Source organism: Pteronotus mesoamericanus, unplaced genomic scaffold (genome assembly GCF_021234165.1).
Source record: "Pteronotus mesoamericanus isolate MK-2021 breed Mesoamerican mustached bat unplaced genomic scaffold, CSHL_Meso_final contig_20, whole genome shotgun sequence".
Classification (NCBI taxonomy): domain Eukaryota; kingdom Metazoa; phylum Chordata; class Mammalia; order Chiroptera; family Mormoopidae; genus Pteronotus; species Pteronotus mesoamericanus.
The window spans coordinates 74,318,076-74,341,432 of record NW_026555085.1 but is presented as its reverse complement, the minus strand read 5'-3'; the positions used below and the strand labels follow the sequence as shown (position 1 = coordinate 74,341,432).

Genomic DNA, 23,357 nt, shown 5'->3' with positions numbered 1-23,357 from the left:
TTTTTATGCTTTCCTAAATTTGCTCTGTCTGACGACATGTCTAAGTTTATAATAACACCACTTCCACTTCACAAAATAAAGAAAATACCCTTCACCCATTCCCAAACTGCTAGAATGCTGACCAAAACAACCACTGGGACTTCCTGCCTTGGGCGGCTTACATCGGCTAAAGAAACATGATGTTGGTATGCAAGTGTTTGGTGTCCCAGTGGGATGTCCTGAAGTGACATATGTGGTAGAGTGGAGTGATCAGAGAGCAATGACAAGTTTCATTTGATGGCTTTGCCTTATGTTTAGCTGAATAATATGAAAGAATGCATTGTCCTTGAGGGAGAAAACTATGAGAGCAAATCAGAAAGAGTATCAATAGGAAAGATAATATGAAACGTAAAAATGGCTTTCGAAAATTTTAAATAAGCATTTCTTTTAGTTATTCTCAATTTTGTTCCTAAGAAGTTTTAGAGAGTGTACAATCCAAATGAAAGAGATGGGGAATATGAAAATAAAAAAATATATATAGCCTAAAAATATTAGTACAAGGTGGTATGTTGTGTCCAGCTAAGGACATTTAAAATTGTTGTTTCCAAGATAAGCAGTTCTTTTTAGTTATTCTCAATATTTTTTCCTAATAAGTATTTTTGGTTTAAGAGAATGCACTTTGAAACAACCAAAGTAGTATAGGTTGGTGATATTGATTCTTTTAAATATTATTGGGATATTTTCTGAGGCTACCAAACTTTTAAGGATGCAATGAATAAAGCCATAGATGCCACATTTCTGTGATTCATTTCAGATGAAATACGTTTTTTTCAAGAATAAATTTAAAAACTACATAATGTAATTAAATTATAAAATAATTAATTTAATTGTAGTCAAACCTCATCATATTTCATTTAATATAAAAAAATGTCTACCCTTGGCTGATGTGGTTCGGTTGGTTGGAGAATGCTCCCTTAAAACAAAAGGCTATGGGCTTGATTCCTACTCAGGGTACCTGCCTAGGTTGCAGGTTCTATCTCCAGTTGGGATGCGATGAGAAACAACCTATCAATGTTTTTTTCTGACATTAATGTTTCTCTCCCTACTTTCTCTCTCCTTCCTTTCCCTTCTTTCTGAAATCAATAAGCATGTCCTCAGGTGAGGATACAAAAGAGTTTAGTATTTTGAATCTCATACTGACAAAAATTTAATTATATACTATTTTTAGAACCAATTCACTATATATTTATATACAGAATACACAGTATGTTATATACCATTTATTTGTTTAGCCACCAATGCATTTAAAACTTTATGCACCTTATAAAGAGATGCCTTTTAATAATTTTTTATTTTTCAGTTTTAATTATTTTATTTGAAAAATTTTAAGATTCTTATTAAAACAGGACATGAAAGAAATTTTAAAATTTCTCTATATTCACACTTTGGTTTCCTAGACAACGTGATGATGTAATAAAAAATTGAATATAAAAATATATTGTTCTTCAATTAAATCTTGTGAGGGAAATGCAATAAAAATATTAATTAAAAGAGATAAGTGAAAGATATAAAATTTCCACATTAAAAAAAGAGTTTGTTGGTCTGTGTATATTTTAAGTCGATAATGAAGTGTCTCAAAATATAGTTAATTCTAATTTTAAGATCAACCTGATTTTTACAGAAATTTAACAATTTTATTTTTAAATGTCAAATTGTACAATAATCTGTAAATTATTTGCAACTTTTAAAATTATGATAAAATATTTTAGAATTTATCTTCAAAATATAGAAGAACATGCAGGGTTTACTAAAAAAAATTAAGGAATTGTCAAAAGAAAAAAATTGAAGTTACTATAATAGAGAACGAACATTTTGTTTTCTGGATAACCCTAGAATCCTGAATGAGAACAAGAAGCCCATGATATTCCCTATGGTCAACAATATGTTTTCTTAGTTAATCACTATTTTGGAACACTGACATGTTTTATCTCTTCAATAAATGTATTTTTCAACAAATTTTTAACTGTTTTCTATGTGCCAAGCAATTTATAAATCTTTTCTTACAACATTCTCAAAGGCTGATGATTAAAGTTTGTTAAATAAGGTAGTCAATATTGTATTAAAGTTTTTTTGTGGTATTGCTAATAAGGTTAATTATCTCTTACTAATATCAGGATCAATGTAATATGGGATTCTATAGCCAAAAAAATTGCAAGTGAGTAACAGATCACCTTACTTAGTATAAAGCAATATAAAGACTATATTTAACAGTTTGAAAAATAAATGAGCAATTGCTATAGTAAATGAGATAAAACAGTTTGAAAATTGTATATTTGACAATGATGAGGGTATTTATAGGAGGTGATCGTATACAAACTGAACTGAATAAGGATGAATTGCAAGTACATAAACTCTATTTTTCAGAAAAATAGTTTAATTTACTTCATTATTCATACATATCAAGTCAAAGGTAAAACCAGGTTCACCAAACACACACACAGAATCCAGTATTTTTTTTTCTTTTTAGATTTTATGTATTTATTTTCAGAGAGCAGGGAAGAGAGGGAGAAAGAGAGAATAACATCAATGTGTGTTTGCCTCTTGAGCGCCTCCTACTGGGGACCTGTCCAGCAGCCCAGTCATGTGCCCTGACTGGGAATTGAACCAGCGATGCTTTGGTTCACAGGCTGGCATTCAATCCACTGAGCCACACCAGCCAGGGCAGAATCCACTATTATTCAAACAAAGTTGAATATCTTTTCAGCTTAACCATCTTCTATTTCTTTTTCAAATAAATTACTGATTTCTGATTAATTTAATTTGATTTTCCTTTCAATTTTCTATATTTATATTTAAGTGCTACTGACTTTTCAGTTTATGTAAACATTCATAGAAAGTGTAATTCTTTAATGGGTATATAGCTTTTTTAATTTTTTGTACTAACATTTCTAAATGCATCATCAATATATTTATCACCTTTTAAAAATTTATTCTTAAACCTCAGTCTATAATAAGTCTATATAAGAACGATCATTATGACATTTGTGTATATTGAACTGTGTAATTTTAGGAGACAATAACAGTCTCCTAACAAGAAATTAATTTAATAATGTTGTTTTCTAACATAAAGTTTTAAAGTTAAGAAAGAATAGTTATGGTTATTCAGATGTTAGCACAGTGTTTTGGGAGGAAAACCAAGTCTTCAATTAGGAGCATGATATCCTTATACATTAAATAATCTCTTGCCTAGAGGGAAGACCCAGAGACCCCTTTCCATTTTGCATTATGTTCAATTTCCTTGCTTCCTAACTACTTGTTCGTTGAAATAAGGAACTATCTATCATTAAGCTTGAACAGGACCCAAATGCAAAGGCTGATATTCTACAAGATTGTACCTGATGTATGCCAATGGTAGAGGAAGAGTCTCTTTCCTACTTAGAGCAAAACAAATTACATCCTCCTTATTGCTGTGTTTTAAAATTGCCCTGAAGCTTCTCAGGTCAAAAAGAGCCAAGTAAATTTAAACTCAGTTCTTTCATTGTGTATTTTTCTCACTTTATTGAAATCCACAATAGCTCTTTGCAGTCAGGGTGAATAAGGAATAGCCAGGAAATTTGAGTATCATAAATATTCAAGACTTTAGGATTAGGCCATTGAGAAGATTACATCAAGACATCAGGAGTAAGATAAATGGACAAGTATACTTGCCAGAGATTTCATTGAATCCATCTTTGCTGGCAGCTTCAGTGGGTTATACCAGGCCTAACATTAGGTGTCCAAAAAATATAGTGAATGAGAAAAGGAGGAAGAATGGAAAGGTGACTGAACTTGTTAAAATTCATAGCTTCAGAATATTGGTGACTAGGTACCATGTTTTGCCCTGTATAATGCATTCCTGCATACAGTGTGCACCCACATTTTAGGCCCAAACTTTCAGGAAAAAAAACTTTTGTTTTAATTTTTTAATCCAATGTTTAATTCATTTATATTTAGATACCTGTTTTTTGTATTATGAAGGAATTTTAGCATTTATTTTTTAACATATTATGGTACAAGCAATTTTTATGTAACAAATTACAAAACAACAAGAACAGGCACAAGGTATTTCAGGTACTACCCATGTATAATGCACATCCTTATTTTTCCCCTCAAAATTTGGGCAAAAGAGTACGCGTTATACACAGCAAAATCCAGTACTTAGTAACATGTTTAAGAAGATACATTAGTTTGGACCTCTCTAAATAAGCCTAGAACAGAACTCGGTTTCATGACTGCACTGTTGTATGTTGCCCTCAGGCTGCACAATGAACTCAGTGCTTTATCCTCTGCGTGTCTTTGTGAATATTGATCAATGCTGACAGGATAACATAGCCCAGGGAGAATAGAAAGCAGGGCTGGAGATAGAGTCAAGAATGAAAAAGGCTGAGGGTGAAAACATGGAAGAGACTGATAACTGCAGGAGGAGAGGAGGGAGGGGGGAATGGGAGAAGGAAGGGGAAAGGGCTAATTAAAGAACATGAATGAATGGTGCATGGACATGGACAATAAAGGGGGGATTGACTATGGGCTAGAGGGGTGGACTGGGTGGAGGGGGGCAAAAGGGAAAAAAATTGGGACAACTGTAGTAGAATAAACAAGAATAAAAAAAAAAGGCTGATGAGGCAGAGGTAAAGGGAGAGATGGTGAATGATCCAGGGATGCACTTCTCAAGCAGTTGCAGCTGCAGATTCTGGATCCACTGTGTCAGGCAACTTTAGTTACCATGTGCTACTAAAAGGAGCTTGTCTCTGTCAAGGCAAGGAAACTAGAACTGGGGCAATGCAAAAAATAATAGGCAAAACCAAAGACTTAAAGAACGGGCCAAAGAAGGCAAGAGATCAAATTTTGGCACCAACTCAAGGGGAATAAATGGGCTGTCTGAAACAAGTGAACTCAGGCCCAACCATTTTAAGTAGTTCTTGTTAGAGCAAGAATAATATCAGTGCTGCTACATTCTTATCTATAAGTAAAATTGGATAAGTAATTGAGATGTGTATGAATTAAAAACTGTTAAGTCTAATATATTCCAGACTCTTCTCACCAGGTCTGCATGTTTCCTTTATGAAAAGTGTGATAAACTAAGGTGCTGGTTGAATACAGATGGATTAACATGTTACCTATTCCAGAGTACGTATTTTCATTTAGAAAATCTTGCTGAAAAATAAATTTAAAAACAAACAAAATACAAAACTCACCAGTGGTTCTCAACTCTGTGCATCAGATTCAAATGATGTCTTAATTAGAATTATTTTGGTCACAAAAGACCAAAATCTATTTCAAACTATCTTAGTGGAAGATACTTTATTGGTTCAAATGACTGAAAGATACAAGAGTAAAACTGGTTTCAGGGGGTGTCTAGATACAGGTTTTGCTATGATGTCATTAGTATACACTCTCTCTTTGTTCCTGACCTCACTTTATTCATCTGCTTCATTTTTAAATTCTCAGGCAGGTTACCCTCTCCTGGTGACAATTACTATCACCTGAAGCTTGAGGCCTTTTTTTTTTTTCTTTTTACTTGAGCAACTCAGGAGAGAACCTATGCTCTTTCCTGAGTATGTCAGCAAAATCAACGTAGTTGACTCTCCTTGATTTGTATTGCAACTCAAAGAGTGCTCCTTGGATCAGCCACATTAGCATCTTCTGAGAGTGATTTAGAAATACAGAACCAGGCTCCATCTAGACCAACTGAATCAGAATCTGCATGTTAAGAAGATCCCCAGGCGACTCAAATGCACATTAAAATTTGAGAAACATCGGTCTAGACAGTAGTTCTGACTGTGGTTCTAAAACCACCTGAGAGCTTATTTAAATTGGAGAGCTCTAAAAGTTTCCTCACTCTGAGGGACTACAGTAATTGATTAAGTTTGGACTGCAGCTCAGGAATAGATTTTTAAATCTCCCTGGATGATTCTGATGTTCAGCCACATTGATCCTGTCTAGTATATCATCCAGTATGAAACACAAATACTAACTGTCAAAACCTTATTCAAATCTTCAACTCCACCAGTGGTTACCTTATAAAAGGTACTATTTGTAATCATTCCACCTCTGTATGGTTTATGAACATGTGGAAAATAGCATCTTATTTTATAATAGAGAAAATAAAATTTGAAGAGGAAAAACAGATTAACCTGAGATCACTAAATTAACAGCAAAGATGAGATTGAATAGATATCTTTATTTTAAAATTTTTTGGAGGGTTAATAGTATACAGTGTTGAGACTACTATTTTTTTAAAAGAATTTAGTTTATGTTATGAAATTTACCAAGTAATCAAACCCAACAAAATAAAGGTTCAAACCATTTTATGTTTATGGTATTCAATATCCCTGGAGGAAACTGTCCTCAGTGTTTGCCTATCACTATTTTTGAAGGGTGCGCCCACTAACTCAAAAACAAACAAATAAACAAATAAACAAACAAACAGGTGCTTTGAGGGGACAAAAATATTCCTCTTTATTTTCTTCAGTAATAGTTGGTCAGTACTGTACTTTCCTCGAAATTTTTGTTTAACAGCATAACAGAAAAATTATCGGAAAATCATGGAAGATACCAAGACCTACACATCATTTGGCATTTTATCTAAAATAATGAGAATTCAATAAAATATATCCCTTTAGTATTTCTTAGTCACCAAAAAGATAAAAATATCTATTTGGTTATTTATCATAATTAAACTTTTGTGTCCTAATCACAATTGGCAAAATCTTACAAATAGAGATTTTATGTTCAGATGAATAAATAATTTGCATTTTTAATATTAGAATGAGAAAAAGTATAAGTAAGCATTTTATATTGTCTGGTGCCTATGAGATATATATATATAGAAAACATGATGACAAAAGGCATTCTTTGAAATTTACAACCCTTATAACAATTTAATAAACTGGGATATCATCTAAAAGAATCAGGACAGTTGCCTTGGTGACAGAGATTATTCTTTTAAATTCTTGAGTCTGCCACTTTAAAATCTTGATTGATAAAAATTTTTATTTATTAACAATGTATCATATTGTTAGAGAAAAATTATATGCTTTAAAATGGCCTTTTGAATTTAAAATAACTCAAAATACAAAATAAACTTATCCTGAAGGATCCTTTAGCACAACCTTTTTTCCCTAATTTTAGCCTCATTGAGTGCTATTGCTAGCGATCTTTTCACTTTCAGTACCCATGGCCTCTCCTAAAAGTCACATATGAAAGTTGAACTCAGAGAGCCTTGGGAAAAATCTGTTGGTCTCTGATTGCTATGGGTCCCGTGGGAGACATAGAGCTTAGATGAACACATTTTGGTAGAATTAAGTTGCCTGAAGATGATGAAGGAGAACCAAGGCAATGAAACAAATCTTCACTTCTAATTTGGGGAAATTTAAAGATTTTGTTGATTGCAGCTATTTTCAACCTTTTTCATCTCATGGCACATAATCTACCAAAATTCTGCATCACACCAAAAAATATATTTTTTGCTAATGTGACACAAATATGTGAATCAAAATTAAATATAAACTTGATTCATTCACACTGGATGGCTATTGTTTTGTTGGCTGTTGTGTTTTTTAAAATTTTTTATTTGACAATCTAAGGGAAAAGACGTCAGTGTCCCTGACTAAATAGTCAGGTATTGCATGTTTTAAAAATTCTTGTAGCATACTAGTTGAAAACCCCTTGTCTACTGAGTAATTGTATGTTCCCATGGAATATGCAGCACCCATTATAAGACCAGGAAATTCCCCCATACACCTGAAAGTTCCAATTCAGGCCACCAAAAAGATCTTGAACCTTGTAAGCAGCAAAACAACATTTAAGCTTCACTGTTACCAAAATGGCTTATGATTCTAACCAGTATAATGTTCTGAGACTCATTAATTTCTAGAGGCATTGGACTCTAACCTAATCACAAAGCACACTTATCTGGAGTTAAATAGTGACCGCTTTGACCTTCTTGTCCCTGTGTCTAGGATCGGTTCATGTTCATGTGCACTCTTTTTAAAGAGTGTCATGATGTTAGACACAATTTTATGATGTCATACATTGCTGTCATTTTACACAAAATGGAAGCATTCTTCTGTCTATGAAAATTATTAAATAACTAGATGCTTATATTAATATACATGAGAAATTTTATATTTCTTAGACGTTTGATGAAAACCATAGGGCAATAAATGTATACTTTACAGACTTAAATCTTTTAAAGTTTTTTTTTGTTCTCATATAAATGATTTTTAGCTGACGATAGCAATTGAGAATGACAAATCAGGCATCACCTGCTTGTGAGAAAAATATCCTTCTGAAGTCTAAATTGGTAGCATGTTGTTACTGAATTGGACAGGCGTCTGAATGGTCATCATTTCCTGGATGAAGTATAAGGGGAGAGAACTGGCACATTGTGTAGAGGCTTTACTGGATTCTTCAGACATCTGATAGCCACAGACAGATGGAATTCAATCCCCAAAGAAAATGTGGCAGTAAAACATGCAGAGAGACATTTAGTTTTTGTTTGAATCATCAGAAATGAATTTCTTTTGTGTTCAATGAGAAAAGAAATGTAGGTGTGTGTATGCCTTTACAAGGTCACCTGTGCTTGTCTACTCTTGCCTCTATAAAAATACTAATGATCTTTAAGTAATAATTAGTTAAAAAAATCAGTTGATGATGTTCCTGCAAAAACAGTGCTTATGTAAGTCATCATATTTCTGCTCGTTCTGCACTGTAGAAATTTGTGTGTGTGCATGTGTGTTTTAATCTATAACCCCTACTTGTAAGAAATCTGAGTGGATATACCCAGAACATCAAGGTTATCTTGGTTTGTATTAGGTTGAAGTGCAGAATCAGAAAACTAATAAAAATAGGGTTTTATCTTTGAGATTGGTCTGAGTTACATTAACTGGGTTGTGTCTACTCATTTATCACAGAGAAAACAATAAATGCTCTGAAATATATTGTCATTTTTTCAGTCTAATTCTCCTTTAGTTTTATTAATGTTTGTTTTTCCTTAAGTGAAATGTATTATGAAAGTCTAGTGAACATGCCAGGATTTCCCTTCCACTTTAGAGTGATCTTCCCTCTGTTTATTTGGGAAATGATGGAGGGAATACTTTTCCTCGGCCTTTTCCTGCATGGTGTTCATGATGCCAATCTTTTTGAGATTTGTCTACTTTCATTTGTTTTTTAGCCTCCAGCTCATTTTAGTTCTGGTTACAATCTTGAACCCATTCCCCTTTGACAGGTTGCTGCTACATACAAGGAGGCAGTTCTAAGGAGCTTCAAGGAAACATCAGCTACTGCTTCTTTCCTCTGTTCTCTACTGTGCTAGTTTCCACCTACCTTTCAGGGAACACCAACAACATAGATGGTCTAGTCCCATAGACCACTATCAGAACAGTGTATTTCTCCAGAATAAGATAGGTTAGGGAGCTGTGACAGAATTATCCAGGTAGGAATTTTTCAGCACCTAATTCTGCAGAAGATTCTAACTCAGATCTGATCTTCCTGTGTGATTTCCATAATCTTTCTTTTATTCTTCTCAGTGGTCAACAGATGTCTGTGTAATAAACACACACACACACACACACACACACACACACACACACCCCTCTAAAGGAAAAATATTATTCTAAATGACCATCTTAAGTTTCTCTCATCTCACAACAAATGTACCATTTCATGTAACATTTTAATTGATAATATACCATCTCTTTCCTGTATTATTATCTCTACATGGAGTAAGAAATCATCTCTTAAAGATGACTTCCTTAGCATATCCGAAGACTACTCACTCTCAGTCTTTGACAGTATACTGCTTTTTTTTGGCCTCAGTTATACAAAGGACCAATTTTCTCCAGGCCTCTGTTGGTTTGAATAGGAGAGAAGAAGCAGGATGAGTATGGCAGGGGAAAATTTCAAGTTTAGTTTTTCAATTCATTTGTAAAAGATTTAACCCAGTGGATGACCTAAGATTTTAAACAGATCACTTGCCCATGCGTAAGACTAGACCAGTGCTGTCCAAAAATAATAAATTGTAACTCACATGTGTAATTAATTTTAAGTAGCCACATTAAAATAGTAAAAAAATAAAAATTAATTTTAATGACATACCTTGTTTAATCCAATCAGGTTATCAGGACTAAACCAGAGAAGCAGAACCAGTAGGAAATTATGCCAATATATTTATATATTAAGACATTTATTACACAGAACTGGCTTATATGATTGTGATGACTGGCTAAGTGTCAGGAAAGGAAATCACAGGAAAACTTGAGCCTAAGGGGGGCAGAGACCAAAACTAAAGTCCACAAAGAGAATTTCTTCACTTTCCCTGGGAATTCTCAGGCCTATTTTCAAGATCTTTCAATGGAATCAGAAGACCCCACCCAGACAATCCAGAATCATCTTCTTATTTAACATCAGTGGGTTAGGCTGGGGTGTCCAGCGTGTGGCCCCTGGGCAGCCTGAGCTCAGGATGGCTATGAACACGGCCCAATACAAAATCATAAATTTACTTAAAACATTATGAGCTTTTTTTGTGTGATTACATGTGGCAATATATTTAACATGTAGCCCAAGACAACTCTCCTTCTTCCAGTGTTGCCCAGAGACACCAAAAGTTTGCATACCCCTGGTAGGGATTTTGATTACTTCTGCAAAACTCCTTCACAGCAACTCCTAGATTATTGTTCATTTGAATGACTTGCAATAGCAATTTAACCAAGCTGACACACAGATAAAACCATCACCTCAATATACTCAAAACATTATCACTATAATATGTAACTCGTATAAAATCATTAATAGTTTACATTTTTCTTTATACTTAGTCATCATAATTCAGGGTGGATTTATACTTACATCACATCTCAATTTGCACTAACCATGTATCATGTCCTATATATGCACATGTCTAGTGGTTCTGCTTTGAACAGTGTAAGTCTAAACAGAGACAAACAGTAATTAGGCTGATTATCTTGCACCTTGAAACAGGTCTAAAAATACAACTTCAGTGTGTGTATGCATGCATGTGTGTAATAAAGTTTATTGTTAGTTTTTTTGCCTATAGCCTATAAGATGGAACCTTATTATGCCTTTGCAAACAATACATTTCTTAAAACACTGATCAAAGGTTTCTACACATCAAGCTCTGTATGACAGATTATGGTGCAACATTATTTTTGTTATGTAATTATATAAATATTATAGAACCCAAAAGCATAGGAAAAGCAAAATAAATATAATTTTGAGCCATCTGAACACATTCTTGGGAATCATGGCCCTAAGAGGAACTTGGTAATGTTTGAAGACATTTTTCATAGTTATGGCTGAAAATGAGACTATGGGAATCCAGTAGGTAGAGACCAGGGATATTCCTAAATACCATGGAATGCACAGAATAGGCTCACTGCACCCCAAATAATGATTCACCCAACTCAAGATGTCAGAGATGTTAAGATGAAAAACTGTGCGTTATAGTAAGATTTGGAGAGCATAAAGGAGAGAGAAAAATACACTGTGAGATCAATGAAGATGGAAGTTTCCTATTTCCTGTGGAGTTTCCTATTTCCTTGCACTTTGGTGAATTTTTTTTTTCAGAGATGTGCTTGAATATCTTAACTCTTTTGTATCTGCATTGTTATACTCAAAGTCAACAATGGGATAAGAGTAAAGCGGTGGTGATGAATACAGTGTGATTATGAATTAATAGGGAAAATGAAGGAAGGAAATATTTACAGCAGTGATTACTTCCAAACAAGTGCGTGAAAGTTAGTCATTGCTTTTTATGAAGATATTTAGGATTTCCTTATGGTTAGTCTTGATTTTAAACTTGTAGGGAAATTATAAAACTCCAAAGTCAAATTTATAAATGGAGAATTTTAAGTGTACACAGTAATCAGCACCACGTCAGGCAATCTGTGGAATAAAGTTATAATAAATAAATAAGCAAAACTCATTAGCATTTTTCTAAGAAAAACCATGGTATTTAAGATTAAGTCCCTTCTCAGAGGACATAATCATATTTGTAAATTCTAATCTCAAATTTGTTTCTTTCCAAATTAACTGCAAATTCAAAATTAACATCATTTTCTAAGCCTTGTTATATATGTGTACTGAAGTCAACAACAAATTAAATATATTTCATAAACCTGATATTTAGAAAAATGTAACAACTAACTTATTTTGTGAAATAGGTCATATCTCCTTGCAATAAGTATTGGTTAAATGCAATACCAAATTCTCTTTATAAATATGAGGTCTGTCTGGAAAATGTCCAGCCACTGTTAATATAACAAGAATGGTTTGCATGACATGGATGTAACCTGGCAGCCAAGGAGAGTGGAGTAGAATGCACATGTGTGAACAAATGATAACTTCACTGTACTAGCCAGTGGGGGCAGTAGACGCTGTTGAGTGGGTCTGTGTACTGTGTGGCCATCACATTCAAAATGACTGAGTAGAACTATGAATCTGCACCAAATTTTGCATTAAGCTTGAACGTTTCTCCATGGAAACTATTCAGGAGATTCAGAAGGCCACAGCAATGGCCAACTGGTGATTGATTGGTTCATGACAATGTACCCACTTACGCATCATGTCTCATACAGAGTTTTTTGGTGAAACATCAAATCACCCAGGTGACTCAGCCCCTCTACAGCCCAGATTTGGCGCCCTGTGACTTCTGGCTGTTCCCAAAACTAAAATCACTATTGAAAGGGAAGAAATTCCAGACCATCAATGAAATTTAAGAAAATACATCGGGGCAGCTGATGGCGACTGAGAGAGAACTGTGTGAAATCCCAGGATGCCTATTTGAAGGGGACCAAGGTGTCATTGTCTTGTGTACAATGTTTCTTGTATCTTGTATATTCTTCAATAAATATCTCGATTTTTCATATTACATGGCTGGATACCTTCTGGACAGACCTCATATAGCTTAGAGTCACTGCATCTGAGATATACTTCTTATGAGATAGTTGTTACAGTTCATTTCTCAAACTTTTAATTTAATATGTAAAAACTAAATCTTCCTAAATCTAAATAACACTCTTACTAAGGATTCTTAGTTTATATTGACAATAATTGATGTAAAACATAATTATAATTTGCGATCAATTTTTGCACTGAAAACAGTGACAACATATTTCTACTGATGTAAGTTTTTAAGCTTTTTCAAATAACTCTAAGTTAAGGTAACTCATATGTTTTCTTATTTCAATAAATGAATAATTTATGTATAAATATGTTAACAAACCTTTTTCTTTTAGATACTCATAAGCTTGTTAGATGTAATTTAGACTTTGTGGTAAAGTTATAAAGTTTGAGTTATAGTGATAGTTTATATTTTGTACATTTTCAAAAGGAGCTTTTAAATTATAAGTTCTATTTTCCTCTAGAAATACGCAAAGAAAAAACTGAAAAGGAGGATAAACCTGAAAAGAAAATACAAACTAAAGGTAAATGTTTAATTTTGTGTTTATTCTTATTTTGCTTAAGAGATATGTATATGTATTTATTTATACACATATGTGCATTTATGTGAGAAAAGAAAGTCTTCATATTTAGTGTTCCTTTGTTTTAATTTTTGATAGTGTTTAAATAAGTACCTTTACTTCCCATTTAACTTCAGGTATAAATATATAAATGATTTTTAATGACTGGAATTAAAGTGACTTCAAAATGTATGACAGTCTTTAAGCTATTTGCAACAGGTTTTCACTAAGGTAGTACCACAAACATATTTTTTGACTTAATAGCAAATGTTTTTAAAAAATAAGATGCAATAATAAATCAGAGTTCAATTTATCTTAACCTTGAATTTTTTTATGCCATGCATTACTTTCAAAACCTGTGGAATAGAAATGCAGTCATTATATTCCCTCACTGCATACTGCCAAGGCGCTACAATTTTCTTTCACAACCTACAGTAGTAGACGGACGGGGACAACATGATGATTAATGTCCCTTTCAAGTGAACTGAACCCGGTAACTGCAGTGTTTCATGACCAGCATTGTCTTGTTCATCTTGCAAGCATTTTATATTGGGGGGCAGGAGGGTTGGCTCATGTAGTCATAAAACTTTAAAGAAATTTATAGAAAGCAAAAAATTTCAAAACATATTTCTAAATATGACCAGCTTGCTCCAGTCATCAATTTTACATGATTTTGGATGAAACTGACCATTTTTTAGAGGGGTGGTTAAACTGGCCCTGGCAAAATAAAAATTTCATAATTGCTATTATTGTGTGATACAGACAGAAAGTGAAAGAATTTTCCTGGGATAAAAATTGATTGTTGTCTAATATATATTATGTCAAAACTGGCTAATGCAAAATTACCTACAGTAAATATCAAAGGTGCAAAAAAGAAAAGTTTCAAATGATAGAAGTAATAATTAACCTAAAATTATACAAATATGTGGATCTACATTTAAAATGTCATTTTTTAAATATGTACTTAATATACTTTCTATTGTGTAGACCTGAAATCATTCTGCAGACATTATATCTTTAATCCTAATGTTTGAATTCATTTCAGATTGGTCAGCCAATCCCTATACAAATGGGACATTGAAGCTTACTCAATTGAACCTACTTATATTTGTATTTAGGAAACTAATGTCTTCTTACCTTTCCCTTTCCTTTTTTGGTTCTTAATTCCTTTAGTCAGGGAAATTGGACACAGCTCTTAGGTACAGATTGACTAGCCATGACTGAACTGGCTATGTGTTTTTATCTGCTGAAGGTTGAACATAGAATCTCAACTGGTTCCCACGAACGGGGCCTCTGCTGTTTTATCTTGCAGAATATGCTGTTAATTTAATAGCAGTGCTGCTGGAGTGGATGTGATGATGCAGATGGCACCATTGCCAGTTTGGACCTGGCTCTATTAGAATTCTGCTGTTAAAGACTTTGAGCAGTGGGCTGTAGAGTGGGTTTATTAAACTAGTGAGTCTTGCATAATTAAAACTGTGGATTTGGCTGAGGTTTACAATAACTTTCTCAAAGGCTTGGCTAAAGATTAGTACCTGAATATACATCCTGGAACGTCAGCTGTTCAACACTGAAATGGGCTTACGGGGTAGTTTCTTTTCTCCACAACTTTTCTGTGTGAATATGAACAAAAGATTTCATATGCTGCTTAGTTTCCTTATCCAGGTAGAATAATATCTGCTTTTTGTTTTCACGCTGCTCAGTGAAAAAAATAAATGGTTTTATAACTGTTCACATATGTAGATGACTGTATGTTTATGTGCCACATTCCATATCAGTTAGTTAGATATGACTGATAATTAGAAATTTAAATTGTTATCAAAGCATTTTATACTCTTAAAAGAAAAGATGCAGTATACCCAAGTAAATAGTAGCCTGCAATGGTTATAGAAAAGCTAGCAAATATCTGAATTTAAAAAGATGCATTATGCTAAAGCTGTTATATTTTAGGGGTAGATAAAATTTTTGACGATAGAAGCTAGATCACATCCTACTGTCTCTATTTTTTTTCTTCCTCCTTAAAGTACTTATATAGTATTCTAAAAGGTTTTAAGAATGTGAAGTTATTGGGAAAGCCATGGAAATCTACACCTAGATTCTTTACTCATCTACTGAAATAGAGAGAGCAAAAGAATTCAAATCCCAGAGAACATACATTTTCAAAATAATTTTGTATAAATATGCTAACTAATTCATGTTTAAAATATCAAAGAATCATTGTTTTAATTCTGATTCTTAGTCATAGAAAATTAGGTACTCTTTATAGTCAACCACATTATCTAAGTGATTTTAATTCATGAGGACAAGGTAATTTTTATTCCTCTTTTGTCCATCTATTTATTTTGTTTGATATTTTGCATTAAGGGAAGAGAAAGGAACAGTTTCACGAAGATAAAGAGTAAATCCTTTGATTCATAACTGGTGATGAGTACTCATTTTGGTTTTAAGGTATAAGCTCTGACATATAAGTTGATGTTTATCTTTGAATTAACCTTGATTTTTTCCCATATGAAAGAGGCAGTAACTTATTTTATGATCAGAATAGCATATATATTTGTGACTCTGTGTTGAACTCCTATAGAAACACAATGAAAAATTACATTTGCTTGGAAGAAATTTACAACCATAATTTAACTTTTCCTGGATAACCAAGGTGCCACTCACCAAATTTTTACTAATATAAATGGCCTCTGGCATTTACTTCTATTATTCTGTGTTTTCTTATCTGTGAACAAAGAGATTCAGACTCAGTCATCTTTCAGGTTCTCATTAGATCTGAATGTATGCTAATGTCAAATTAAAATTATTCTAGTAGCTAGCAAAGTATCCAACACATGAAACACACTCAGTAAATATTGAAATAATGAATAAATTAATAAAGTATCCATCTTCTCTATTTTGTTAATCTGTACTTGATGCCTATGAAAATTTTTTCCTTTGAGATTTATTTTTTATTTTCATTTTTATATATTTATTCAGCTTTAATTGCACCCCTCTAATATCAAATTTATTTGGTTAGCAGTAATTGAAGTATTTAATAGTGAGTTTCATATTTAAAAAAATCTGTAAGATGTTATTAGAAAACACCTACAATAAAATATATAATATAATAATATAAATTAAAGTAATACAGATTAATTTGGACAGTTTTGAAAATAAAAAAAGGAAAGAAAAATAATCACAACCCAATTACCCAGAGATAAATGATAACATTATTTTCCTCTGGTTTTTCCCTCCATTCAGTTGTTTTTTAATTGCATATTGCTTTGTTTCTTTGCAATTGCAAATTTTCTGGTTGTTTTCAGATAACATTTAGGCTTGTATTTAACTACTAAGCATTTCAATTTACTCATAAAACAGAACAAACTCAAAAAGATTAGAACCTGGTGATAAACATATAACTGAATGAGAGAATTTTTGTCCATGATGTCTCCTAGACAAAAGAAGGCCTTTTAGGCATTCAGAGCCGTGTTTCTGCTACATTCACTTGGATTGTCAGGTGTTCAGGTGCAGCACTGACCTCAGAAATGGTGAGAAAGTTGAGTGCAGAAGTGTGTGCTGGTAGATGGCATATGGTCAACATCAAAGTGAGCCAGCCAATGGAAATGGAGATATCCTGCAAGGCACATATTGTAAATGGGAAAACTGGCCATAGCTATCAGGCAATGATACACATTAATTTATCCACAGCACTTACTTTGTGCCAACCACCATTCAGAGCACTAAAAATTCAAAGAAGATTAAGACTCAGTCCAATGAGTAATTCAGAAAGGCAAATACCGGCACATGGTGAGCACTCCATGGAGAACCGTCCTGGAGAAGAGATGGTCTGGCCGCCTCTGTTGCAGAGCACGTTGGACTGTAGTTTTCTGGTAGGGCCTTGGGAGCAAAGGGTAGGTTAGGTGTTTCCTAGAAGTTTAAGACTTTGTTTCCTAAGCCTTGTTGTAACAAAATATCAAAAGCTGAGTAGCTTAAAATAACAGAAATTTATTTTTGGCCATAGAAGTTAATTAAATTAATTGCAATCCATAGCCTATAGTACACTGCCTGCAAAGTAAGGATCTCAGCAGGGTTGATTTTTCTCAGAGAACTGTCAGGGAGAATCTCTTTGTGTTTCCTGGTGGTTTACTGGCAGTCTTTGGCTTGTAGATGAATCATTCTGATCTCTGCTTTCTGATCTGAATCACACACATCTCCAGAGGCTGTTCTCCCTGTGTCCCTGTCTCTTTCCTTTGTGTATATCTGTTTCTGTCCGAGTTTCCCATTTTCATAAGGAAACCAGTCATACTGAAATGGTCCCACCCTAGTGACTTCATTTTACTTTAATTATCTTTGTGAACACCCTATTTTCTACTGAGGTCACATTCTGAGATACTGGAGGTTAAAACTTCAATGCATTTATTTAAGACGACATAATTCAACTCATAGCATTTACTATCACATGCACAATGTCAAAGAAACATTATCTATAATATATAGAGATTATATATAATGATATAAATAATATATAATTATATTGATTATATATATAATGGTATAGATTTTGTGTGTGTGTGTGTGTGTGTGTGTATAGTTTGTCCAGAAAAAGTCCAGCCATTGCTAATATAACAAGAACAGTTGGAGCAATAACAGAATGGTTTGTGTGACATGGATGTAACCTGGGAGCCAGGAGAATGGACTGGAATGAACATGCAAGAACAATAACAGCTTCACTGTACTGGTCAGTGGGGATGGAGTAAATGCCCTTGATTAAGCTTGTGTACTGTGTGGTCATCACATTAAAAAATGACTCAGTGAGTAGAGCAACAAACCTGCATCAGATTTTGTGTAAAGCTTGAACATTCATCGGCAGAAACTATTCAGATGATTCAGAAGGCTTTCGGGGGTGATGCAATGAGGGCAGTACAAATAAAAGTATGGCACAAACATTTCAAAAATGATCGAGAATCTGTTGAAAGTGATCCATGTTCTGGAAGGCCTGCAACAAGCAGAACACCTGAGAATGTTGAACATGTATGGGATGCAATCAACAAAGATTGGTGACTGATGGTGCAAGAACTAGAAACTGATCTGGAGATTCCAAAAACTGCTGTGTCTGAGATTTTTGGCATAGGATCTTGGCATGAAATGCGTTGTGGTAAAATTCATTCTGTGGTTTCTTCTACCACAGCAGAAGGAACATTGTGCTGCAGTTGTTAATGATGATTCAAACTGTTACCAATGAACCAAGACCTTGAATTCTTCAAGAAGGTCATAACCAGAGCTATGATGTAGAAATGAAGATGTAGTCATCCCAATGGAAGTTGCCTGGTTTTCCATGCCTGAAGATGGTGGGGTAAAGTCACAACAAGATCAACAACATATTAACTATGTTTTTTGATTGGGAAGGTGTTGTCCATTGAAAGTAGGCCCCTCCAGGTCAAAAAATTAATAAGGAGTACTACCTCAATGTTCTTTGTCAGCTGAGAGATGCAATAGGATGAAAACAGCAGCAACCATGGGCAACTGGTGATTGACAGCTTCATTGCAACAATGTGCCTACTCATGCAGAATATTTTGGCAAAACATCAAATCACCCAGATGACTCACTGCCCCTATAGCCCTTATTTGGTGCCTTGCAACTTCTGGCTTTTCCATAAACTAAAATCACCTTTGAAAGGGGAGAGATTTCGGACCATTGAGGAGATTGAGGAAAATATAATGGGGCAGCTGATGGCAAGTTTAATGAAGGATTTTGCAGAGTGTTTTGAACAGTAGAAGAGACACTGGGAGAACTGTGTGATGTCCCAAGGTGCCCACTTTGAAGGGGACTGAGGCATCATTGTCCTGTGTACAAAGTTTCTTATATCTTCCTCAATAAATGTCTCTATTTTTCATAGTACATGGCTGGATACTTTCTAGACAGGATACGTATTACGTATTTTTCTATTAGAGTTTACATTCAATATTATTCTCTATTAGTTTCTGATGTACAGCATACTGGTTAGAAAATCATGTACTTTATAGAGTGATCCCATTTTTAAAAAGGGTAATTTATAACAATAATGCTGATTGACTGGTATAGGATTGCTTCTGGGAAACAATTACAGAACAGGAATCATAAGCTGGCAAGGAGTTTTGCTGAAGATTAAGGCTCAAAAGTCAAAAAGGACAGGGCATTAAAATGTATCTAAATATCTTGGAGCCCTTTATAAAAACACTTTTGAAAGCCCACAAATTAATTTAGTCAGCTTGTATTGTATAAACTTTTATTTTACAAAATATATTTTCTTTTCCTCCCTGGAGGCAGTGAAAGATAAACTTGCAAAATGAGACCAGAAGGCTCTCCACAGAGCTCTGCATCACCTCCGTAGTGATTGTTCACTGATGAGGAAGTAATTGCGGCTCTGACTCTGGCTATGCAGCCCCAGGAGACGGAGAAATTACCCATACGGTTAACACAGATTTGAGAGTAAAACTTACATTTTGGAATTTAAAATTATGTTTTATGATTTAAAGCATATGTATCAGAGGAGCTTTGTAAATTTTGGTAATTTGCCTAATCTTCTCTTTATAGTACATAACTAAATGTAATTTTATTATGAAAAAAGATGTGTGTATGCAGTTGTAGGATATGTAATAGATGACACTCTTAACGAATCCAATCAACACACTTTGGCTCATAGAACAAGTTTATAATTCAGAGATATACAAGACAACCTCGTTGTGGGAGAAAGAATACTAGTATAGTAATCTGATAACTATATTTCTCTTCTGCTGTTACGAGCTGGTGTTCCCTCTCCCACCCCCGACCTATGGACAAATAGTTCAAACTAATTGACCTCTTTAGGTTCCAACCAGCTTTAAAGTAGTATGTTATATCAAATTAAAAATGATAAATTCTTCCTGTAGCAGGAATGACTACTACAATCTTTAAAATTTTCTGTACTCAAGAATACTTTTCCATTGAGTTCATCATTATTGTTTGAAGTGTGTTGATATTTTGCCTGAGCACAGAATGGAAATTACACAAATTAGTTACAAAAAAAATGAAACACATGGAGACATATGCACTAACCAACAGTATGTACATCAGGTATTTTTGTTTAGTGGTGACTAAAGCCGAATTTTTTAAAGGGGTTAAAAATTATTATGTATTTTGCTCTTTAATAAGAAATGATGGATTCAAGCATGAATGTATATGAATTTTGTGAAGCTGTTTGAACTTTTGACATATTTAAAATTTATAGACTGTTTCAATGCTAATACCTTCCACACAAAAACACCAGAAAGCTGAGAAGCAGTGAAATTAATTAAAAGAAAAATCAGCAAAATCTATTACAACTGTGTTCCCCTAAGTCTTTTATAATACAGAGATGTAATGATTACTTGCTTTTCCACCTGATTTCTTTTGATTTGAGCACTCAAGATTCATCCTGTACAGTAACTCTGAGGTCATGTATGAATTCCAGAGTTTTGGTTAATTAAACTTATTTACTAACCATCAATTGAGGAAAATAGTACACTATACAAAATAGTACTTTAAAATTTTTGACACCAAAACTTTCGATTTTTGAACTAAGAGCAGCGTGATCGGCAAAGAGCTGTGACAATCTGGCCCTGAATTCCTTTTGCTTTGCTCCTAGGAAAGTTTTGCTAGGTAAGAATGTCAAGGTCAGGAGCACCGTGAGCTCTGATACACTTCAGAAATGGACACAGAGCCTGACGGGCAGGCTGCCAGCGCCAAGCGCTGTGAAAGCACAAAGCGCAGCTTGCACTGTGCTGGAGAGGGACCGTATGGGGAGGGTTGAGAGACACACTTCAGAGTTGAGCTGAATGTTCTGGTCAGGGAAAGGTCAGAATCTGGGCAAGTGCAGGAACAGCAGGGCCATGCCAACTCAGATGCCAAACATCAGGGCCATTCCAACTGGTGAATTCCATTTGTTTTTAATTATCAGTCTACCAAAGGGACTTTTGTTTCTTGTAAATAAGGATGACAAACAAATTAAGCTCTAGCAGGTGCAACAAGCTTATTTTATCCCGAGCTAAAACTGTCCTAGCTAAGAAGGAACCTGCCAAACAGATCTGGTAACAAAAAGAGAAAGGTACTTTATTCTTCTTCCATATTAAAACATCAAGCTGTGGGTTATAAATAAAGAGATGTACAAAAAAATGCCATTGTTGTAGCAAATGATTTCTATTTTAGAATGATTGTTAAGGCAGTTACTGATGATTGCATTGTTTTGATGAAAGAAATTTTAAAACTTAGTATTTGAGCCCAGTCTTGCCAAAGTTTGAAGTTTCTGCCCAAGAAGATTTAGTGGCTGTCTGCTATTTTGAACAGCTCCCCTGGAGCACATGGGTCCAGCTGCTTCACGAAACAGTATTATGGTGCCATTTCTAAGGGGGATCATGAAATGCCAGCATACGAGATTGTGTCTGTAAATCAAAACCTAGACTGTGAGGAACCAGATTTTTCCACAGGGTAATAGGAAAGGGTCATTAATATGCTACTTTGAGTCTGAACCCAGTCCCCTTGCTCATCTGATTTCGTACTAATTCTCCTATTTACACCCACGCGCATGTCAACCAGAAAATCCTTTAGTGCTGAGGACAACCAGTTGTCCGAGGTGGGAGAAGTCTGGTCCTTCACAGAGGCAGAGGCACGGGTGAGGTGTCTTCCTGGGGGTCTTGCCAATCAGCATTCCAAAAGCACAGCTCGTTTCACTCAAACTCGGTTTCCCCTGGAGAACCTTGGGAAAGAGGCTTTGTTTTTGCCAAGATTTTATTTTGGTTTTCAGCTTAATTAATAGTAAACTAAAGAAACCAAAATAAGCCATTTGTGGCCATGTATGAATATGGATGTCCTCTTTGTTTTGTCAGATATTTATATTCAATTTAGTTACTCAGAAACACCTAAAAATTCACTGAATGTGGAAAGAAAAATATAATGTTTTATGGTTTATTTTTCTTCTGTTTCTCACTGAGTTTTTATTTTTTAAGACATTTTTAACACATAAAAAGTTTAAATGATTAAAGCAAAGAGTGCTTATAATCTATACTTCACCAATGAATAGTATTGCACTAGAAAATAAAAATAACTTTTCTTGTAATATTTTAGAATTTCACTTATGCAATAACATCAACTAAGAGACCACTATATGACAGGTGCCATATTATGAGCCACAGATGCAAAAATAAAATAATACAGTGTAGTTCTTAAAGAGGTTTCTCTTACTGTGTAGTCAGATATGTGAACAATTACAATATCATTATTTAATAGTTAAAATAGAGTTATGGCCATGGTATAATTGCTGTATGAAATAAGTGGAGATCAAAGAACATTTCATAGAGGTGAAGGCAGTTGAGCAAGGATGGAAAGGGTGCCTGGAAGAGGAAATATGGGAGTGATAATACTTGGTTAAAGGCAAGCAGGCTGAAATGCTTGGCATTAACAGGGCACATTGTTTGTGGAATTCTAAGAGTTTTGTTGTAGTGAAATGTAAAGTTCAGTGGGAAATTCGTGGTACATAATATTGAGTTGATTAACAAATTTCAGATCACTATAGCATAAAATATTTGTATATTTGATATAGCACCTATTATATGACAGATACCATGCTAAGCAATGAGGGAGATACTCTTTTAACTGGTCAATGGTATAAGCAGATTTTCATGTTGTTAATGTTACTCTAAGAGAGAAAAATCTAAATCTATACATTCAAGAGATTCGTCAGGACATTATTGTAATAATGTATGTAATAATAATATACCTAAGAAGGACATCCTACTTCAACTTTTGAAACTGTCCCTTTCCTCTTTCTCCTTCCCACTCCTTTATTAGGTTAATTTCTTGTCATCTTTCATATCCATAAATGT

General features: G+C 34.1%; 1 protein-coding gene across 14 annotated transcripts in view; it reads left to right on the top strand.

Moving 5' to 3' along the window:
- Positions 1 to 23,357, top strand: part of TRDN (triadin) — a 323,740-nt gene that overhangs the window by 63,419 nt on the left and 236,964 nt on the right. For all 14 annotated transcript variants that reach the window (XM_054569903.1, XM_054569904.1, XM_054569900.1 and 11 more), the window contains exon 5: positions 13,404 to 13,463. In XM_054569903.1, coding sequence (XP_054425878.1) covers positions 13,404 to 13,463 — 60 coding nt within the window. The remainder of the gene's footprint in view (positions 1 to 13,403; positions 13,464 to 23,357) is intronic.